Below are 17511 nucleotides of genomic sequence, written 5' to 3'. Positions count from 1 at the left end.
ACAGTGTCGATAACAGGCGGCCGGGGATCGCGCCGCGGCCAGCACCGCCACCACGCCGCCGACGCCGTGCTGGCTGTTGCGGTGGCGAGGCTCTCTGTCCGGCGTCGGACGCCGCTGGTGTGAGGTGATGGACGCGCCGCGCCGGTGATGTGGTACCGGAGTGACCGGCCGGTGTCCGAAGGAGGGAAGGTTTGTCCCCGAGAGGAGGTGCTCCACTGAAGTGGCGACAGCGTCTGCAGCGGACCATGCGGTGGTTGTCTGTGGTGGCACGGCTGATCGTGACGCTCTGCTCGAGCTTGATGGCCAGAGGTGAGCCCACAGAAATATTGTAGATTCGTTTAATTACCAGTGCTGGTAGGATGACTACTTTTTTGTTAGTTGACATCTTTTGTGCAACAAAAATGTTTATTTTGTGCAGTCAAAATGTTTATTTTATTTATTCTCTTGATTGATATGCTGAATTCGCCCGTAACGATCAATAATAAAAAGGAAAATAAATGCATTAAAATGAAGTTAATTTGATCCATTGATGGATCTGCGGAAAGCCCGGATAAGTGAGGTGGGGACGCATTCCCAAACTTCTTCAAACTTCCAGTTCCTATTTATCTTTTCATTTGTCACCATTAATAGATTAATCTGTCCATGATGGCCCTTGGTCTACCGGTGGTTTGATTCCATAATTGAAGTGTGATATGTTCCGTCCAAAGCAAACTATGAGAAAATATTAGTTCTTGTGATATGCAGTCTCACCAATTGCGGTTTAGGCTTCATGTTTGTTCTTTCTTCTTTTCTACACATGTTGGGAAAATTTCAGATCCAGGCTGCTCAAGGTCAGGTCACCAGGTCACTTCAATTGACTTTACTTCAGCAAAAACTAAATTTGCTCGTCATAGCTACACCGACTGAGCGAGTGTCTTAAAACTTTCCACGATTGATGAAAGTAACAGTACGTATGAAATGCATACCTCTAAATTTTGATATCGTTGATCTAAGGTCAGTTCAATTTTCCGCCTTCTTCATTAGCTATATGTCAATGGGAGAAAATTCAAAGGGATAAAGTTATTCCAAACACTGTCAAACATCGGGTTACAGGTAAAATTGACATACTGATCCGAAAAAAATGCACCCGTGACCTCTTATTATGTTTTTGAGGTCATCTCAGGTCCTGAAAGGTTTCCAGCAGTTTTTTTCGGTAATTGCTTCTTATAGAGACATGTTAGAGCGATGAAAACACATTAGGTGTGCACAGGTCGACGGCACGGATCGACTGACATGTAACATGACCTAGTCCGGTCAGGTCATGACCTTGTCCTTAAGTCAAATTTTCAAAATGACCTTTAAAAGTCAAGTTTTTTCATCCAACGCGTCTCGTCGAGACGAACACAATGCTGGCAAAATAAATGTTGTGCCTTTCTTGAGTCAAAAGTTATAAGAAAAGCGTTTTTCGTAAAAACTGTTCTTTTGTGGTTTTCCCCAGGAGGCTAACCCGTTGACCTGAGGTCAAATCTGAGCGCACACTCCAGAAGGAATGTTAAATAGGCCATCGAATGCACTTTTCCGCGGCGCTGTGGCTCTATTGGTTCCCGATTCAAGCGCCAGTTTTTCGGAAACTGTATAAATAGGCAACATTTTACCTTTGATGACCTCTGATGACCTGACCTTTGTCCTGACCTTACAAATGACTAAGTGTTTTCGTCAAGATTTTAGATGTTCTTTCGAATGCTTTTACCGTGTGTTTCTATAACGTGATCCAGGAGCCAAGTTAGACGGCGGGAGTTTCAGACCCCCCCCCCCCCCCGGCGCGGCTGGCACCGAGCACCGGCCCGGCGCGGGTTAAAACCCAATTCGATTAACAAGTCACAAAAATAACCAAATTGCGAATGTAGTGGCATCTAGGTTAAGGGCATTTGACATCCTTCATCCGCAAGTGCCTACCTCACGCTGGTATCCAATCAATCACCCAAACATCATTAAGGCAATTAAGCATGTAGTTACGCATCTTCCCAGGAGGTAACCGGTCAATTTGCGTAGCCTGAGTAAACAGTCTGATCGCTGCCCTCCCCTGGAAAACTGTAGGAGTACCAGCAAACCACTGGGAAGCCAACTATGTAGACTGATTCGTTGGAAAGGCACTGACGTCCTGCTTTTAGCCGTGAAGAAGATTTTTTTTTTTTTGCAACTGGCTAAGTGACACGGCAGCATAGAAACGGGAGTTATATTTCAGAGTAGGGTAATTTGTATAAGCTTCTTTTATGACTTACCTGTTGTTTCTCATCACCAGGTAATATGTTATATTTTAGGCAAACAACTTGAATGAAGAAAAATTTGACTGTTGTTTATTTTTCACAACGGCTGACGGCACATAAGGCACGATAATGAGATACCGGAAGGTCTCTAATAATATCTAATAATATCTAATAACTGGCAAGAAGGCGTATAACTCAATGACATTCATATCCGATATCACTCAATGATATTCATATCAATGATATCACAGCAGCTCCTGAATAGTATTCAGCAGTGCGTTATTGCAATAGGAGACTAATGTCGTTACCATAACTGAGTCGTTATCAACAGTCAGATGAAGTAATAATGATGTGGAAATCACCTGACTGAGAATCCACGTCATTCTGAGAAAACCAACTTGGTCAGCCAACTTCTGGTGATGAGGTGGAAGTGATGAATGCCCGCCTGGGAAACATGGAAAGCTGTTGAAATGTGCCGTAATGGTCCGTGGATATGCATGGCACGACATTTGAACTTGCTGAAACAGCTTCGGCATTTTAGACACGTGACAAAATGTACAAATAACTTGGCAACTTTCCCTTCGCTTTAAATGCTTATTCATAACGGAATTAAGATGTTACTAAACATCAAATTTTTTGTGAATATATTCGTCCTGCTGGTAAGAAATGAAGTTGATATTCTTAAGTGAAGTTTTTCCTAGTCCTATTTTGAGTAAGTTCACGAAACCCCGGCTTAGAAGTCTGTTCGTTCGCAACATTATTTAGATTGTTTCAAGTGACAGTTTGCGCCGAACACTGCACGCACACAAATCTTGTATTCCTGGTGACCGATACGCTCTCCCGGATCGAATCACGCTCCCATCGAGTGGCAGCCACATCAGACCGGCTGAGCGGCCACCGTGTACCCGCAATGCCGGCGAATCTCTCCGACAACGCGCAGACCCCTGCACATATTGTGGCACGTATCGACCCGACGACCCGCACTTCTACACATTACACATGCAGACACGTGTCACCGCGGGAACTGGTGGCGTCATTTGTGTGCTGAGGACACAGGGCAGTGTCGGCAATGCTTCCTGTGTAAACCGTCTTGATTAACTTGCACAATGCAAACGGTCTCTAAATCCCAAATCGTTGGCGTAACTCGACATCCAGATATGCTCCAGACGGTTTTTAATTCTTCGTTTGTATATGATCGTGACTGACGTTCTGCCTTCGGCGGTAAAACTTTTGCCGTAAGTTTGCATTGTTTCACGCTCACGCAAGGGAATAATGGATAAGGAATGTTTCGTTTTCACTTTTTTTTGCAGTTTAATTAAAATGCTTGTTGTTGATCTATTGCAACCAATCAGTAAATGCTTGTAGTCTCCAAATGTACGTTTATTCGTGGGAAAGTGCAGCTTTCCTCATATGTTTCCTGCAGCGCCCACAATAGACATTTTTTTTTCTCTCCGACAAAAACGTTTCAACTGATAAGGATGTTGGTTTGAAAGTTGTTGAATTGTTGAATCAAAGAACTCAAAGAAATGGTTTCTACACAGAAAGATAGCAAATAGTCTCTAATTGAGTTACCTATGTATATGCGATTGTTTTCTGCTCTTGAGTGCCTACGGTATCTGCCTTTCAGATCCGACCGAACCTGTGGTCATATGTATGCTGGAAATATCCCGAGCACAATGGCTGACCAGTGACCAGCTGACATACCATGTGCCTGTCTTCTTAAGTGAAGCCTCTTGACTTCCACTTTCGAAACAGCTTAATAGGTCTTGCCTCTCCCGCTGCTAATGCGCTGAGTTCCTTGCTAGCCTACACGGATGAAGTGACATTCTCGAAATTAACACGTCGTCTGGGTGCTTCGTGTCGCCTTTGTGCCGTTTCTATTCGCGCATAAAGCGCTCATAATTTCTCCCTAACGAGCGAAACGGCTGGCTGCAGTCTATTCGTTTTCTCGGAGAGCTGGTCGCGGGCTGCGGTGCACAGTCGGTCACCTTTGGACAAAGGTCGGTGTGCCGGCCGGGCCGGGCGCCCTCCCCGCGGCCCTGATGGCCGGCGCGGCGCTCATCCATCGCGGCAGGAGTCGGCGCCGCGGTCAGCGGGATGACCGCTGCGCCGACATCCCCGCCGGGCCGCCCAGGGACTGGGGCGGGGGCGGCGGTGTCGCCCGGGGCGGGGGCGGCGGTGTCGCCCGGGGCGGGGGCGGCCGTCGCCCGGGGCCGGGAATCAGAGCGCTCCGGGCGCCGGGTCGGGCGCCGACCGTCGCCTGCGGGCATCCGGCGCAGCGCGTCGCCTCGTCGCAGGTTATTGGCGGCCGTGGGCCCTCCACTGATGGCAGCAAATGGTCCATGAATTACAAAGACGGCGCCCGGGTCGCGTGTGCGCTGATTTAGGGTTCGACTCCGGCCGACTCGGCGATATATCACCGCTGAGCCGCGCGCTCGAGCGAGCCGAGAGAGTTGGCACGCCGGGAAATTGTTCAGCCGCGTCCGGTAAAGCATAACGCGGACGATCATGCGGGTCAGATGTGTGCGGGATGGCACGGCTGGCGGCCGCGCCGGCGCGGCTGCGGCGGCCGTGTGGCGGCTGACGCCGGGGCAGGGCGGCCGGCAGACTGAACGAAGACGGATGTGCGGTGCAGGCCGAACTCTGTCATCAATATCAGTCAGTTCAGTCAGGAGACAAGAATGCCGTTAAAGCGGCATTTTGTGGCTTCTTCGGTCGATGCTTCTGACGTGATAATGACCGAATTGACGGGCACAAAACAATAAAATACCACTTCATGTATAACGGAAAAGAAAAACATTCTTATTGCTTACATTGGGCGCTTTTTGGCATATGCTGTGAAAGGCATTTTTTTATTCAGGCCTCCCTCCAACGGGCCCATATTCCCTTTTACAGGAGGGCTCCTCCTCCTCCCGGCCATCTTTTCCCCACCCCCCAGGCTACGGCTGAAGTGGGAGCCTACTAGAGATGTCAATCGGATACCAACTTTTTGGTATACCGATACCAAACCGATACCAGCTTGGTATTTAGTATTTCAATCGTAGTGTGTTTGGTATTTTGTTGGTATCATAAGCCCTCACTTATGTATACCCTAAGAGGCTAAGAAATCGGTAAAAAGTTCGTATTTCCCTCAGTTTCCCAAGATGGTTTGGTTTCGGTATTTGCCCATGGTTTTGGTTGGTATTTGGTTTGGTATCGGTATTCCGATTATCCGTAATTGACATCACTACAGCCTACCCCACACCTGGGCCCGATCTTACCAATGCCGTGAATGCTTTATTTACGGCATTTGGTAACACTTGGAAGACATACTGAGCGTCGTGCGATTAATTTACATCATCACACACCTTCTGGACATTGAGAAAAACGGATAGATCCAATCAGAAACTATGAAAGACAAACATAGTGCTCTTAATCGGTAATCGCATTTTGCGCATTGCTACCAAATCCTATTCACGGCATTGGTAAGATTGGGCCCTGGTGACACAGCCGGGGACGACGCCCGCGGAACGGGCGGAATCGGGATTCGAACCCGAACCCGGCACCGCCCGCACTACGGGTCGACGCCTTAACCGACTGCGCCACTAGGGCCGCTTACATGTTGAGAATAAATAGTTAACAAATAAAAGAACAAAATGATTCCATCAAAAATCACCACAGATTGCACAAGCTAGTTGTTGGTGAAGAAGTCGCTAAGCTGTGCAAGAAGTATAGAAAGCTGCCGTGTATCTACATTGAACACTTGAACAAGGGCTGCTCGAAATAGCAATAGGATTGCTAATGCTTTCGAGCCGCACAAATTGTATTTGACTTGTGAGAACTCACGCAGAGTTCGGCGCACCATGTCACGCACGTCGTGAGCATTTGACATGTTCTCTGAGTTTACACAATGCCGGCAAGCTGGTGGCGTATTTAGTCTTCAGAGCGTGACTTATCGACCGCAGTCGTACTATGTAGTGAGTGAGGTTATACATTCACTTGAAAGCGAGACCAATGTTGATCTTACCCAATGTCCATATTTGTCGATATTAGAACATTTACTGGGGGGAGGGCTGTTTATAGCCCCCCCTCCCGTTTTTCTGCAATAACTTCCAAACCGCTTGACGTATCGACGCCAAACTTTCAGTACCTTCGGCCGCATCAATTTGACACCTTGTGTCAAAATTTGAACTTCGTACCTACCATAGATCGGCCGGAAATGACGTCAGAGTGACGTCATGTTCGGCCGATTTCCACGCAAAACATTGAACCACGGCAATCGCTCCCAAGAGCTCAGTTTTTAAGCTAGATCCAATTTCTTTGCATGAGAGGACTCAGAATAGACTGCGCTATCAAAGTGCTATCTCGGATTTTTGAAATTTTGAAAATTTCGAAAATTTTATATAATAAAATTCAAAATTTATATTTTTACATTTTTTTCATTTTTTTTGATTTTTCGAAAAAACCGGAATATATGTGATAAAACGCATTATTATGACTAACTCTAGCAAGTTTTAGGTAAATATCTTCAAAAATGGTTAAGTTATACGCATTATTGCAAAAAATTAACAATTATTAATTTTTAAAATCAATTTTTCAGCACGAATTTGACATCGTACGCCAATATAAATAGCACCATCGTGTTCCTGAGCTCAAACTGCATCCAATAGACACCTTTTTGTTGAAAAATTTTAACTTCAAAATTTGACCTTTTTTGACCTGAAAGTGACCTGACCTAAGCTAAATTTGACTCAAAATGACCTCGAATGACACAGACGACATCAAATTCGAAATTTTTGCCCTAAATGGATCATAAAACATGTGTCACGTGACCGACGGATGATATAATATTTTCGTGACCTGTGATAACCTGACCTTGACCTGAAAATCAAAGTACAAGTTTGGTACCCTCAGAGATCTAGAGCATCTGTTCACGAGTGTGTGAACCAAAAATGAGCCTGATCTGACTTGTAAGACGGCGGCCAGAGCCCAAAACGTGAAGAAGCCAAAATGCTAATAATTTTTACTTTGACCTGATCTGTGACGTCATCGATGACCTCGAGGTCAATGAAATTAGGTTTCGTTGTACAGTTTTTCCGGGGCTATCAGACGCCGTTTGAATTTTGACGATCGGCCCAGTAGTTTCGGAGTTAGGAGGGGCGGGGGGCTATGAATAGCCCCCCCCCCAGTAGGGCGTGTTATACGCAGACCCCAGTGGGGCGCGGGTTAGCTATCAGGCCCGGTCTGTCATTTTCCTATCGCGACGGGAAGTGCTGCACGGCTTTATCCAGAAGACATGGGTTACTTGATCTCTTTGAGAAGGAGAACATGGAGCCAACGCAAATAGATTAAAAGATACGGATTTTTTTATTTCGGTATAGATTGCATGATGATGATTAGACAACAACAACAACATGTTTCTCATGCGTAAAACATGCACAATTTTTTTATTTTTATTGAAAAAAAAACTGAATATATCAGCAGGTCATGACACTATCGCATTTTAAGGGTCCGTTTTTTATCCTTAGCGATCTCTCAGTTTCCCAACTACATGCGATCAAGTCTCCGACGCGCCCAACCCCACCACTTTGCTATACGGATGAGCTTTCTTTGATGCTTCTTTGCTCCAAGACATCCATTGACTCTTAAATAAATTGCATGCTCAAAATTAAGTTATACAATTTAAGGATCAGCTTATCACAATTGGCTTTTCTCAGCGTAACTGGTGTGCATTAAAATAGTATCTTAGGATGTTATCACATGACAGCTTTCCCGAGAAATTATTTATCTACTTACATTGTAGACTCGATGAATCATTGTGTGTGGCCTTTTTAAATTAGGGTACATCGTTTAAATGCTTCGTTTAAATAGCAGTTCATCCGCCCTGGGTTAATCATGGATATTGTCTTTTCCTGCGGAAGCTACTCCGGTGTACCCAAGTTTTGCAATCAGAAGTTGTGTGGAATAATCTGATTGAAAACTTTGTTGAATGGGGAGCTGTCAGGCGTTTCATTGTTCGCCTCTAAAAGAATCGCACGGACCACACGTACTACTGTCGTAGCCTGCTTGTATTCACATACTCCAGCAATGATTCCTCCGATTGGCGTCTGTGGGCTTTACTGTGGTTGATGTTGAATGGTCCCATGTGGTATAAAAGTAGGTACATAGGCGTGTCCATGAGAAGCCAGAACTGTTCAGTAGGCGGCTTCTGATCATATTATACACTCGATCTTTTACAAAAGGAGTGTATATTTATATAGTATAAGACAAACATATGTGATAGAAGGCGATGAACAAGTTTCCCGTGGTTGGTAAGGCACTCACGACAGGCTGGATACGAGGGTGATCTCACGTGATCAGCGATCTCACGGACCGCCCTATACACTCGGTCTTGTGATTGGTATGCATTGAGTTTTGGCTGTAAACATTGATCTCAACATTGGGTGCTCATAAATCACATTTTGATCTGTTCAGATTTGATCTAATCCCTTGACCAGGCCCGATGATCTGTTTGCTGTTCTAAAATATACACAAGTTACATACCGTGATGTAAAAACTTAATAAGAAGAGTACTCAACAAATATTTTTTTGACGCAGGTGAAGGGAAATTTATATTCATGGTCGTGTATATTGTTCAATCGAAATGTGCTGTTACTTACAACTGTAACGGTAACGCTACTTGCTAAGCTAGTACATTTACTAATACCAAAACCCTAATTCAATTTATCCGCTGGATGAAAAAACACATACACGCTGTAAAATGGAAATATATCATCTTATAAACACTTATTGCTAAGACGTTATTTTTACGCTTAGGTATATGATCATTTTTAGACATGACCATTGTTGATCTTCAGTGCTCCATCTTCTTCGCTCTCATGGGGCGTGGGTTTTTCATGGAGCGTGGGTTTCAAAGTGTGGTACAGGGCACTGTTTCTGAAACTTTAGATGAAACTCATCGTATTTGGCCCTATTGCCTTAATATTCTGACCACTCCGGCTGGTTGAGACGGAAACAGCAGAACTCTGCCCTCTCGCGAAGTGTTCCAAGTCGAAACAGTTGCAACGGCAGATTTAAGCGTATACCTGCAACTGTGTAAGGAGCCCTGTGTCAACTGTCAACGGTGTGCGTACTTGCGCTGCTGTTTAAGAGCTTCAGCATCCAGTCAGATAGATCCCGGACTACATATACACGTCAAATACAAAGACTCAGCTGTAAGGCCTCCTCGGCGTCACTTCCGTGAAGAGGAACCACTTGTCTTCCTCCGGCGTTTTACCGTGGTCGGCGCGTAGAGCTCTCGAGTGGCGGTTCCAGCGGCCGCCGCTGTCATCATGCCATACTCGTAGAGCTCCTGTCGGCCGCGGGCGCCGGGGTACATGCGTCGGTCACCGTCCGATGAAGGCAGGCAGCGGCGCTGATTGCACCTCCTCGGGCGCGTGTGACCTGCATGTCTCGCCGCTGTCGGCCGGTCGTTCAGCGGGCGCCGTAACCAAATAACATGCCGCCGCCGGCCACCAGCCACCGCGGCCCCCGACTCGGCCGCATACCAACCGAATCGAAGCGCGAAAGCTGTTGTATCTGGAGACAATGGCTGACGGGATTGGGTTGGTGGTCGGGATGCGGAAAAACCCGGCCGCGCCCAGGGCCGTAACGACCGAGAAGACGAATGGTATGCGCGGCCCGGCGAGCTGCTATGATGACTGTCTCACTGAGAGGGCGGAAACGGCGCCAGCTTATTGTGATATCGCATTTAGCCGGCGTGCACGGTTCGTCGGAAGGTCATCTCAGGCTCAAAAGAAACGATACATACCATTCGAAAGCTGACGGTGAGCTGAATCCAAAAATGTAATTTTTATCAAAATCGATCGATGGCCTTTTTTGAAAATTGCGTTTTTGTAAAAACTTTATAATTTTTTATTCAACGGGCTGTCCCGGACATTCTTGAAAACACAAACATGTATTTTTGAGTTCCAGTGAAAGCTGAAAGCCAAAAGAACAATATTTAGCGAAGCAATATTTCCTAACATTAATATGCGTCTCCCACAGCCGACAATAAGGCGTAATCACACAGCTCAGTGTCACGATGGACTAAAGTCGGCCACACAGAAGCGTGAAATGACACTTATCGACTCGCAGACCCGGCGCTCTCAGCCCGCCTGACCGGCCACGGTAAGGAGGTTCGACTGTCGTTCTGCTAAACGGGCGTCATATTTGTTAGTTTAACGATTCAAGTCGGTACTTGAGTTCTTCAGGATACATGAGCAGAAGATTCATTGCTCTGTCACCTTCACATCATGCATTAATTTGCATTTGCTCATGTCTACTTTGCTCAATTGAGCCTGGTATCATGCCCATATAAGGAAAATTGGCCGCGCTGAAATGTCAGAGGTTGCACCGGCCTCAGCTCGGGTGGAGTGGGGGTAGCGCCCGGTGGGGCAGGGTAACCTTTGACCGGTCGCACGGCCGAGCAGCTGTCACCAGTACAGCCTCTGACAGTGATACCCCGCTCACTTCAACCGCGCGGGCACTGAGCGCAGCTGGATGGAACAATACATGCATAAGAAAAATGTAAATTAAAGCATGTTGTAAATCAAGCAGAACAATGAATTTTCTTCACAGGTATCCTGAATAACTTTAATAGCGATTTGGACAGTTAAACTGACAAATATGACATCTATTTAGTAGAACGAGAGCCGAACGTTCTTTCCGTGGCTGGTCAGGCGGGCCGAGAGCGCCGGGTCTGCGAGTCGATAAGGGTCATTTCACGCTTCTGTGTGGCTGACTTTGGTCTATCGTGACACTGAGTTGTGTGATTGCGCCTTATTGTTGGCTGTGGGAGACGCATATTAATGTTAGGAAATATTGTTTCCCTAAATATCGTTCTTTTGGCGTTCCGCTTTCACTGGAACTCGAAAAAAACGTGTTTATGTTTTCAAGAATGCCCGGGACAGCCCGTTGAATAAAAAATTATAAAGTTTTTACAAAAACGCAATTTTCAAAAAAGGCCATCGATCGATTTTGATAAAAATTACATTTTTGGATTCAGCTCACCGTCAGCTTTCGAATGGTATATACCGTTTCTTTTGAGCCTGAGATGACCTTCCGACGAACCGTGCGTGGGGGGTTACATCGTCGTTATGGAAAGTTCTTTCATGTAACGTGGACGTTGAAAATACAATCACTAACAACCTTCTCGCAGGTAATTGGTCATCAAACAAGTAATTGTTTTCCATCCTGTTGCTGCTGATTTTCCCTATAGCAAAGAACTTGGGCTGACTTGGAACCATAACTTGAACTTAAGCTGAACTTGGACCGTACCAATTGTCTGTGCCTCTCACATTTTTTTTTTTTTTTGCAACGGAATTGCTCTGTGCGTCTGTTAGACACAGTTAACGATCAATCAACATCATCGTGTCCTTTTATTGGTGGCGAGCTAATATGTTCTCAAATATAACAAGTCTTGTTACATTTTTCTGATAACTAGATAAAGGGCAACAGTCGTAAGCTGTAGCTCCGATGCAGGCTCCTCTGGTTCACTTAGTAGGAATAGCTTGTCATGGCGATAGTTTTATTGCGCTGTTTTATTCAACTGCGTGCTTCTCCCCTCCAGTTCCGGCTTTTATGTGATTTTCTTAACTTCAAACCTCTCATGTAAATTCCTGCTTTGATTTTTTATGCATAACAAGCAACCATTATCATTGTCTTCATGATAATTGATTTTCATATCAATTTTAGCTGCAGCATTTTAGTTAAAAAAGACTGAGTGAGGGAATTACGCCGGGAGCTGCTGAGAGCATCATATGCATAATATCAAAAGCATTTTCGTTCCCTGCGCTCGGCTGACACATTTACGAAGTCTTTAATCTCATTCACAATGAAACAATGGGCCTTCTACCCGGATCCTTTAAAAACACCTAAATGCGTCTTGCATTCGTCCATCAAGCCTCCATGCTCACACCAATTTTAGGCATACACCGGCAACGCTCAACGCGAGCGACCCCGAATAGGCCTTTCATCATTGCGTATGTACACTCGCTACATTTCTTTAAAGTCCAACCCACCATGATAAAAACAGGTCCTAACGCAGAGTAAGACATTGCATTATTTATCTGCTGCTGTCTTTTATTACATTATCTCGTGTCTCTGCATTATATTATCCGCACAAAATAGAAACAGAGCCGCATGTCCAGGTACTACTCAAGTCATTGTTGGTAATGGTTACTTGGCAAAATCATCCATTCAAATGAAACAACAAATAGATAGATAGAACTAGAAGTCTTTATAAAAAGTGGATGGGCTTAGTGCTTTGGCAAACGTCTCACGGGCTGCCGGAACTGCACTCCCTGTCCAGAACACAACAAGGCACTTCTGGCTGCCTGATGGCAGACGGCCGGCCGCTGGCGAGGCCGCTCTCCTGCGTGTTCCGCCTCCTCTCCGAGATAGCGCACGTCTTCCCTCTTCCTCGCTCTCAGCGCCAAATGCTGATCACAAACACACACACACAGCACCACTGCCGCCTCCGCGACCACTCTGCAGCCAGGGCTTACTGATCATCCCTCACACACACACACACTCTCACACATGAGACTCTCATCTTTGGCCGGCGTGCGGCGGCTACTCTGTCCGACCGGGGGGCGGCACCGTCCCTGGCCGCCCCCTCCCTCCCCGTCCTCTGCTGCGTGGCTCGCGACGTCGCCGATCTGCGAGTGATCTCCGGTCTCAGGACAGCAGCGCCGATACGATCGCCGATCTACTCTGGCTGCTCGGCCGTCTCGCCGGCGGCCCGCGCCTACCTCTGCGCTGCCAAAATGGCCCGCAAAGCTCACTTCCGCCGGCACACTGATTGCCAAAGTTCCTCGCGCCCCGCAGTCCCGGGAGGGGAGGGGCTGTCGCCAGAGTATCGCTCCCAGTGCACGCTCGGTGGGGGAAGTTACGTGCGACAGAGGCGCTGTCGGTGAACCATTGCTGGTGTCACCGCTCAATGCCGGCGCTGTGAGGAAGTGTGGAGGCTCACTGTTCGGTAATGCAGCGGGCCAGAATGGCTTCCTGTCACCGCCTGCACGCTACCGCCCGGCGCTTCTCGCGGATACGGACGGAGGGCTTAAAGGTAGTGTGCCAGCTTTCCTGGACCGTATGGAGTTAATGGCCCAGATAAGGAGAACCGGATTTTTAGAACTTATCCATACCTTCAAAACTCATGGAAACGTCTTAAATTCTTCAAATTTTGAGTACCCCAGTGCGAAATTCGCCCCGACGGGTTGTCGGTCGTACCCCAACCACATTTCACACCACTATGAACAATAAATGCACACACTGAAATCGCTATTACCGATAGGCTCATCCAATCAAGTTTGATAAACCCGTTCATCATCATCTCCTGCGGTTTCGAACACGCCTGTTAGGTGGTGCGGTAGACCGCACCCAAAGCCAGGGCCCCGGTAACGTGAGGTAGCCGAGTCGGGGCAGCGTGCGCTGACCCAAGCCGGGGCCGCGCGTCCTCCCGGTGTCATGTGATAGCCCGGGGCTGCCCGCGGGGATGCGGTAGACCGCGCCCAAAGCTGCGGCCCCGGCTTGGGTCAGCGCACGCTGCCCCGACTCGGCTACCTCACGTTACCGGGGCCCTGGCTTTGGGCGCGGCTTCTGCTCATACTTTGTGGTGCGGTGGTGGTGCGTCGGGCCGCGCGCTCTGACTTCGGCCAAGAAAAATGCGTCAGCTGATCATTGTCATTTCTGCCACTTGCGTGTGGTGAAATGGGGTCATAACTTAAGAGACGGCTTTTTCATATCAATTATTTTACATAAAATCATATTTCAAACCATAAATAATGTTCGACAGCCAAATAAAAGAAACAATACCAATACAGGCTTACAGTTTAAGGCTCGACATTGTGTTGTCTACGATTAGACAGCTGATAACTCATCCCCGTACGTCGTAACTCTATAATGACCTTTGCTTATTGTCACATGTGCGCCGCATTCGCGATTGTTGCCGACGCCTGTTTGCAGGTCAGCCCACTACAGTTGTTATACATATCGAAACACCGATAAACTTTTAGGCGAAAAAGGCACTATTCCAGGCCCATTTTTGATTTTCTTTGCGATATTAGGTAAAAACAGAAGCTTCTTATCCTAGGAAAAATAAAATGGGAAATCTTTCAAAGGTGGCACACTACCTTTAAACAAAGCGCGTGTCTATGTAATGATGATGCTGATTTATGACGTTATGAAATTTTAACACATACTGCATGGTATTTAAGACGACCCAACAACAAAAGATCTTGGGTGTATTTCATATTAATAAACGTGTTGGCGCCATACTTTCTGTGAATTGTCTCAAATGTTAGTGCAACCTACATTATATCTAAAATTTTGCTTATTGCAATAATTTACCCAGCAACGGGAAAAAATATGCAAGTACGAGACAGGCACAATTTAGTGTTGATCACCTGTGCATCAACATTTGCATGCTTGAAAAGTGAGTGGATCCTCACAGAGATCGGCATCTCCTGCTGCCCCGAGCACCACTTTACCGTACCGAGTGACGTCCGTCGGTGGCGACCTGCGTCCGTCGGAGACCCGTGAGGAAGGTGAGCGCTGGTGGTTTGACTTGTGACCCTCCCCGCCCCGCCCGCAGGCCAGAGCGGCGTCCCGTACGACCCGCGGCACAACAACAGCTACGAAAAACGGCTGATGGACTTCATCGTGCGCGACTACGACCGCGACGTGCGGCCCGTGTTCAACGCCTCCGACCCGGTCATCATCCAGCTGGGCATCACGCTGACGCAGATATTCGACATGGTGAGCGACAAGACAAACATTAGTTTCAGCGGCATTTCTCCTATTAGGAGAGCTATATTGAAAAATAATATAATTAAGCCAGGCGAAACCGGAGAGCTCCACGCTGTGCTGCTGTCACAATAAGATTGTTCCAGCGACCAGTAGTTCAGATGAAACCCTGAATACCCTCAGCTGTCAGATGTCAGGGCGGCCCAGCCGTCAGACTGACTGTGACCTAGTGCAACCCGCCTTACTCGAGTGAGGGCGAGGGTAAGGACAGTCGCCGCGCGGAAACTACTCGTTGCTGGAAACCCTATTTACTTGTTGCTGGAGACCGATAATGCTGCAACCTACCCCAGGTAAAATTAATTTTCGACTGAAAATAGCAGCGGTGATGGGGGGCGGATAATGTCGGCTGCTGTATCCGTAGCGTCATTACGTAACGAGTCCTGAGTAGGTACCGGATCGTATTGCAAACTGATCCTATTCAGCGACCCAGCACTGGCAGTTTTCTGACCAAATTGCTTCAAGAACAAAAGGTGGTGTCGGGATACTCGCAATCTGGTTCACAATCATTATTTGTTGCGGTTGTTGCGCTCCCCTCCCTCAGCCCATGTCGCGCGGTTCTTGTTGCTACCACACAGTCCGTTTTCGGTAACAACCTCTCCCCCCGCGTGCCCCACCGAACACGCGTGTTCAGCGGGCTGCCGATGTCGGCTGGCACTTTGGGGAGTTACACACCGAGGGAGCGGCACTGAAGTGCCTTTAGGTCGGTCTTTGAGCAGCTATTGCGGCCTGCTTTGTCGGACCGTAGGGTGTAGGCGAAACGCAGCCTGCATAATTTATATGGTACAATAATGTAGATGAAATACCTACATGATTGTGCGAGAGCGCATCTTCTCAGTGAAGCTGGTGGGAATGGAGCGCCGCTTTCTCAAGATGCAGACAGTGGACCTACATATACGAGTACATGTATACCTAATTTGTGTGTGTGTAGGTACACACTGCGCAGTGCACATGCATGCATGAGCAATAAGGATGGTACTTGCCTTCTTTGTCACTCATATAGAACATATCCAATCAGCTAAAAACTTAAAATTCGAAGTTATTCCATCACCTCAAAAGAAATTTGAAGTAAGTATACATACATACTTTCTGCTCTGATCCTTTTTTGCGTCTACATACGGTACATGTACCAAGGCTTTATAAAAAGGTATGTGATTTCTTTGTTGGCCGGAGCGGCTGGCGCCATCAGTTGTAATATAACGTTATCCTGCCATTGACCAGTTCACAAAGCCCAACTTGTTTCGCCAATTCCGAGCGCGTCTGTTGTTGACTTCGGCCAACCAGCCGGCGGCGCCTCCCCGGGCATTTATTGAACTTTGATCACTGTTTACCGCAGACAACGTGAACGCTTGTTGCTTATTGCGCACCGATGTTTGCCAGCAAAGTTATTGCGATTTTCTGGAAGTACCTACATTATTGATTTGAATTAAGTAAAAGAAGTAATCTCTTTTTGCGTACCGTTCTTTTCATACACACACCAGTCTTCGTTTCTTTCATCTTTATGAAATTCTTTTTTCTTGTTTGAGCTATTAAAAATATAGAACTGTAGGCTACAAGGTGATGTTACATAACGGCATTGGTTCTGATTTCATTTGCTTTGTCATGCATTCGAAGTTTAATGTGTGCAGCAATTTGATTAGTTTGCATGATTGCCATCCCGAACTTGCACGAGGAGCCAAATATAGTCCTTCTCTGCGTTCCTATAAGACCACTTTATTCATGCAGCATTAGGAGACTACATTCCTTGCCATCGTGACTCGCTGGAGCCGAACTGTCCCATAATCCTCACGTGATAGGGCCTTGCTCACGTGTGCTTCTGATCGACTGCATCTGAATCACTTCAGCGTCTCTGTATGAGTATTAATAAGTGTACAATCATATAACCTGTGATCCAGCCCGTAAGTCAGCGCCTCTGGATACCCGACCCTCGGCTCTGCAGGGACAATACCTCCAGAACCCCACTGTTCCGCCGCCGCGTCCCCCCGCTGTTCCTGCCGTCCTGTACCCACTGATTCCCTGATGGCGTCCAGTACCGGGGCCATCAGCACCGCACAGTCCATCAGTGCCTGACAGCGAGGACCGCGCAGCTCTCTGCAGCCGGCTGCGGCCACAGGCGGCTCCTCTGCAGATGTCGTTTCCGCTCTGTTGGCAGCGTCCCGGCGGTTACCACTCGGTCACCCTGTGAAGATAACGCCGCTGTCCGCATAACGATAGAGTTGTCTTGATCTACTGGATATCGGCTGATAGCTTGCTGTGGGCAGGACTCATTCTGATCTAAACATCAATCGACGTCAAATTACGGCTCCTAACAAGCCCTCGCTGCCGAGTTTTCAATCTCCTACGGACGCCCCATACCCATATGTCTCTGAAATGGTTTAATTGTTTAGCAGCACTCTGAAGTTCATTCATCTAGATTTCATTTTGTACTGACCACTGTCCTCTT

General features: G+C 47.2%; 1 protein-coding gene across 1 annotated transcript in view; it reads left to right on the top strand.

Annotated features, from left to right (window-relative positions):
- Positions 1-17511, top strand: part of LOC122379606 (neuronal acetylcholine receptor subunit alpha-10-like) — a 48050-nt gene continuing 30539 nt past the window's right edge. The window contains exons 1-2 of the mRNA XM_043361940.1: positions 1-309; positions 14860-15023. Coding sequence (XP_043217875.1) covers positions 246-309; positions 14860-15023 — 228 coding nt within the window. The 5' untranslated portion in view covers positions 1-245. The remainder of the gene's footprint in view (positions 310-14859; positions 15024-17511) is intronic.

The sequence above is a fragment of the Amphibalanus amphitrite genome, unplaced genomic scaffold (assembly GCF_019059575.1).
Source record: "Amphibalanus amphitrite isolate SeventyFive unplaced genomic scaffold, NRLGWU_Aamphi_draft 000081F_arrow, whole genome shotgun sequence".
NCBI classification, from domain to species: Eukaryota; Metazoa; Arthropoda; class Thecostraca; order Balanomorpha; family Balanidae; genus Amphibalanus; species Amphibalanus amphitrite.
Note: the sequence above shows the minus strand (reverse complement) of the source record. Positions and strands in the feature narration are given on the sequence as shown.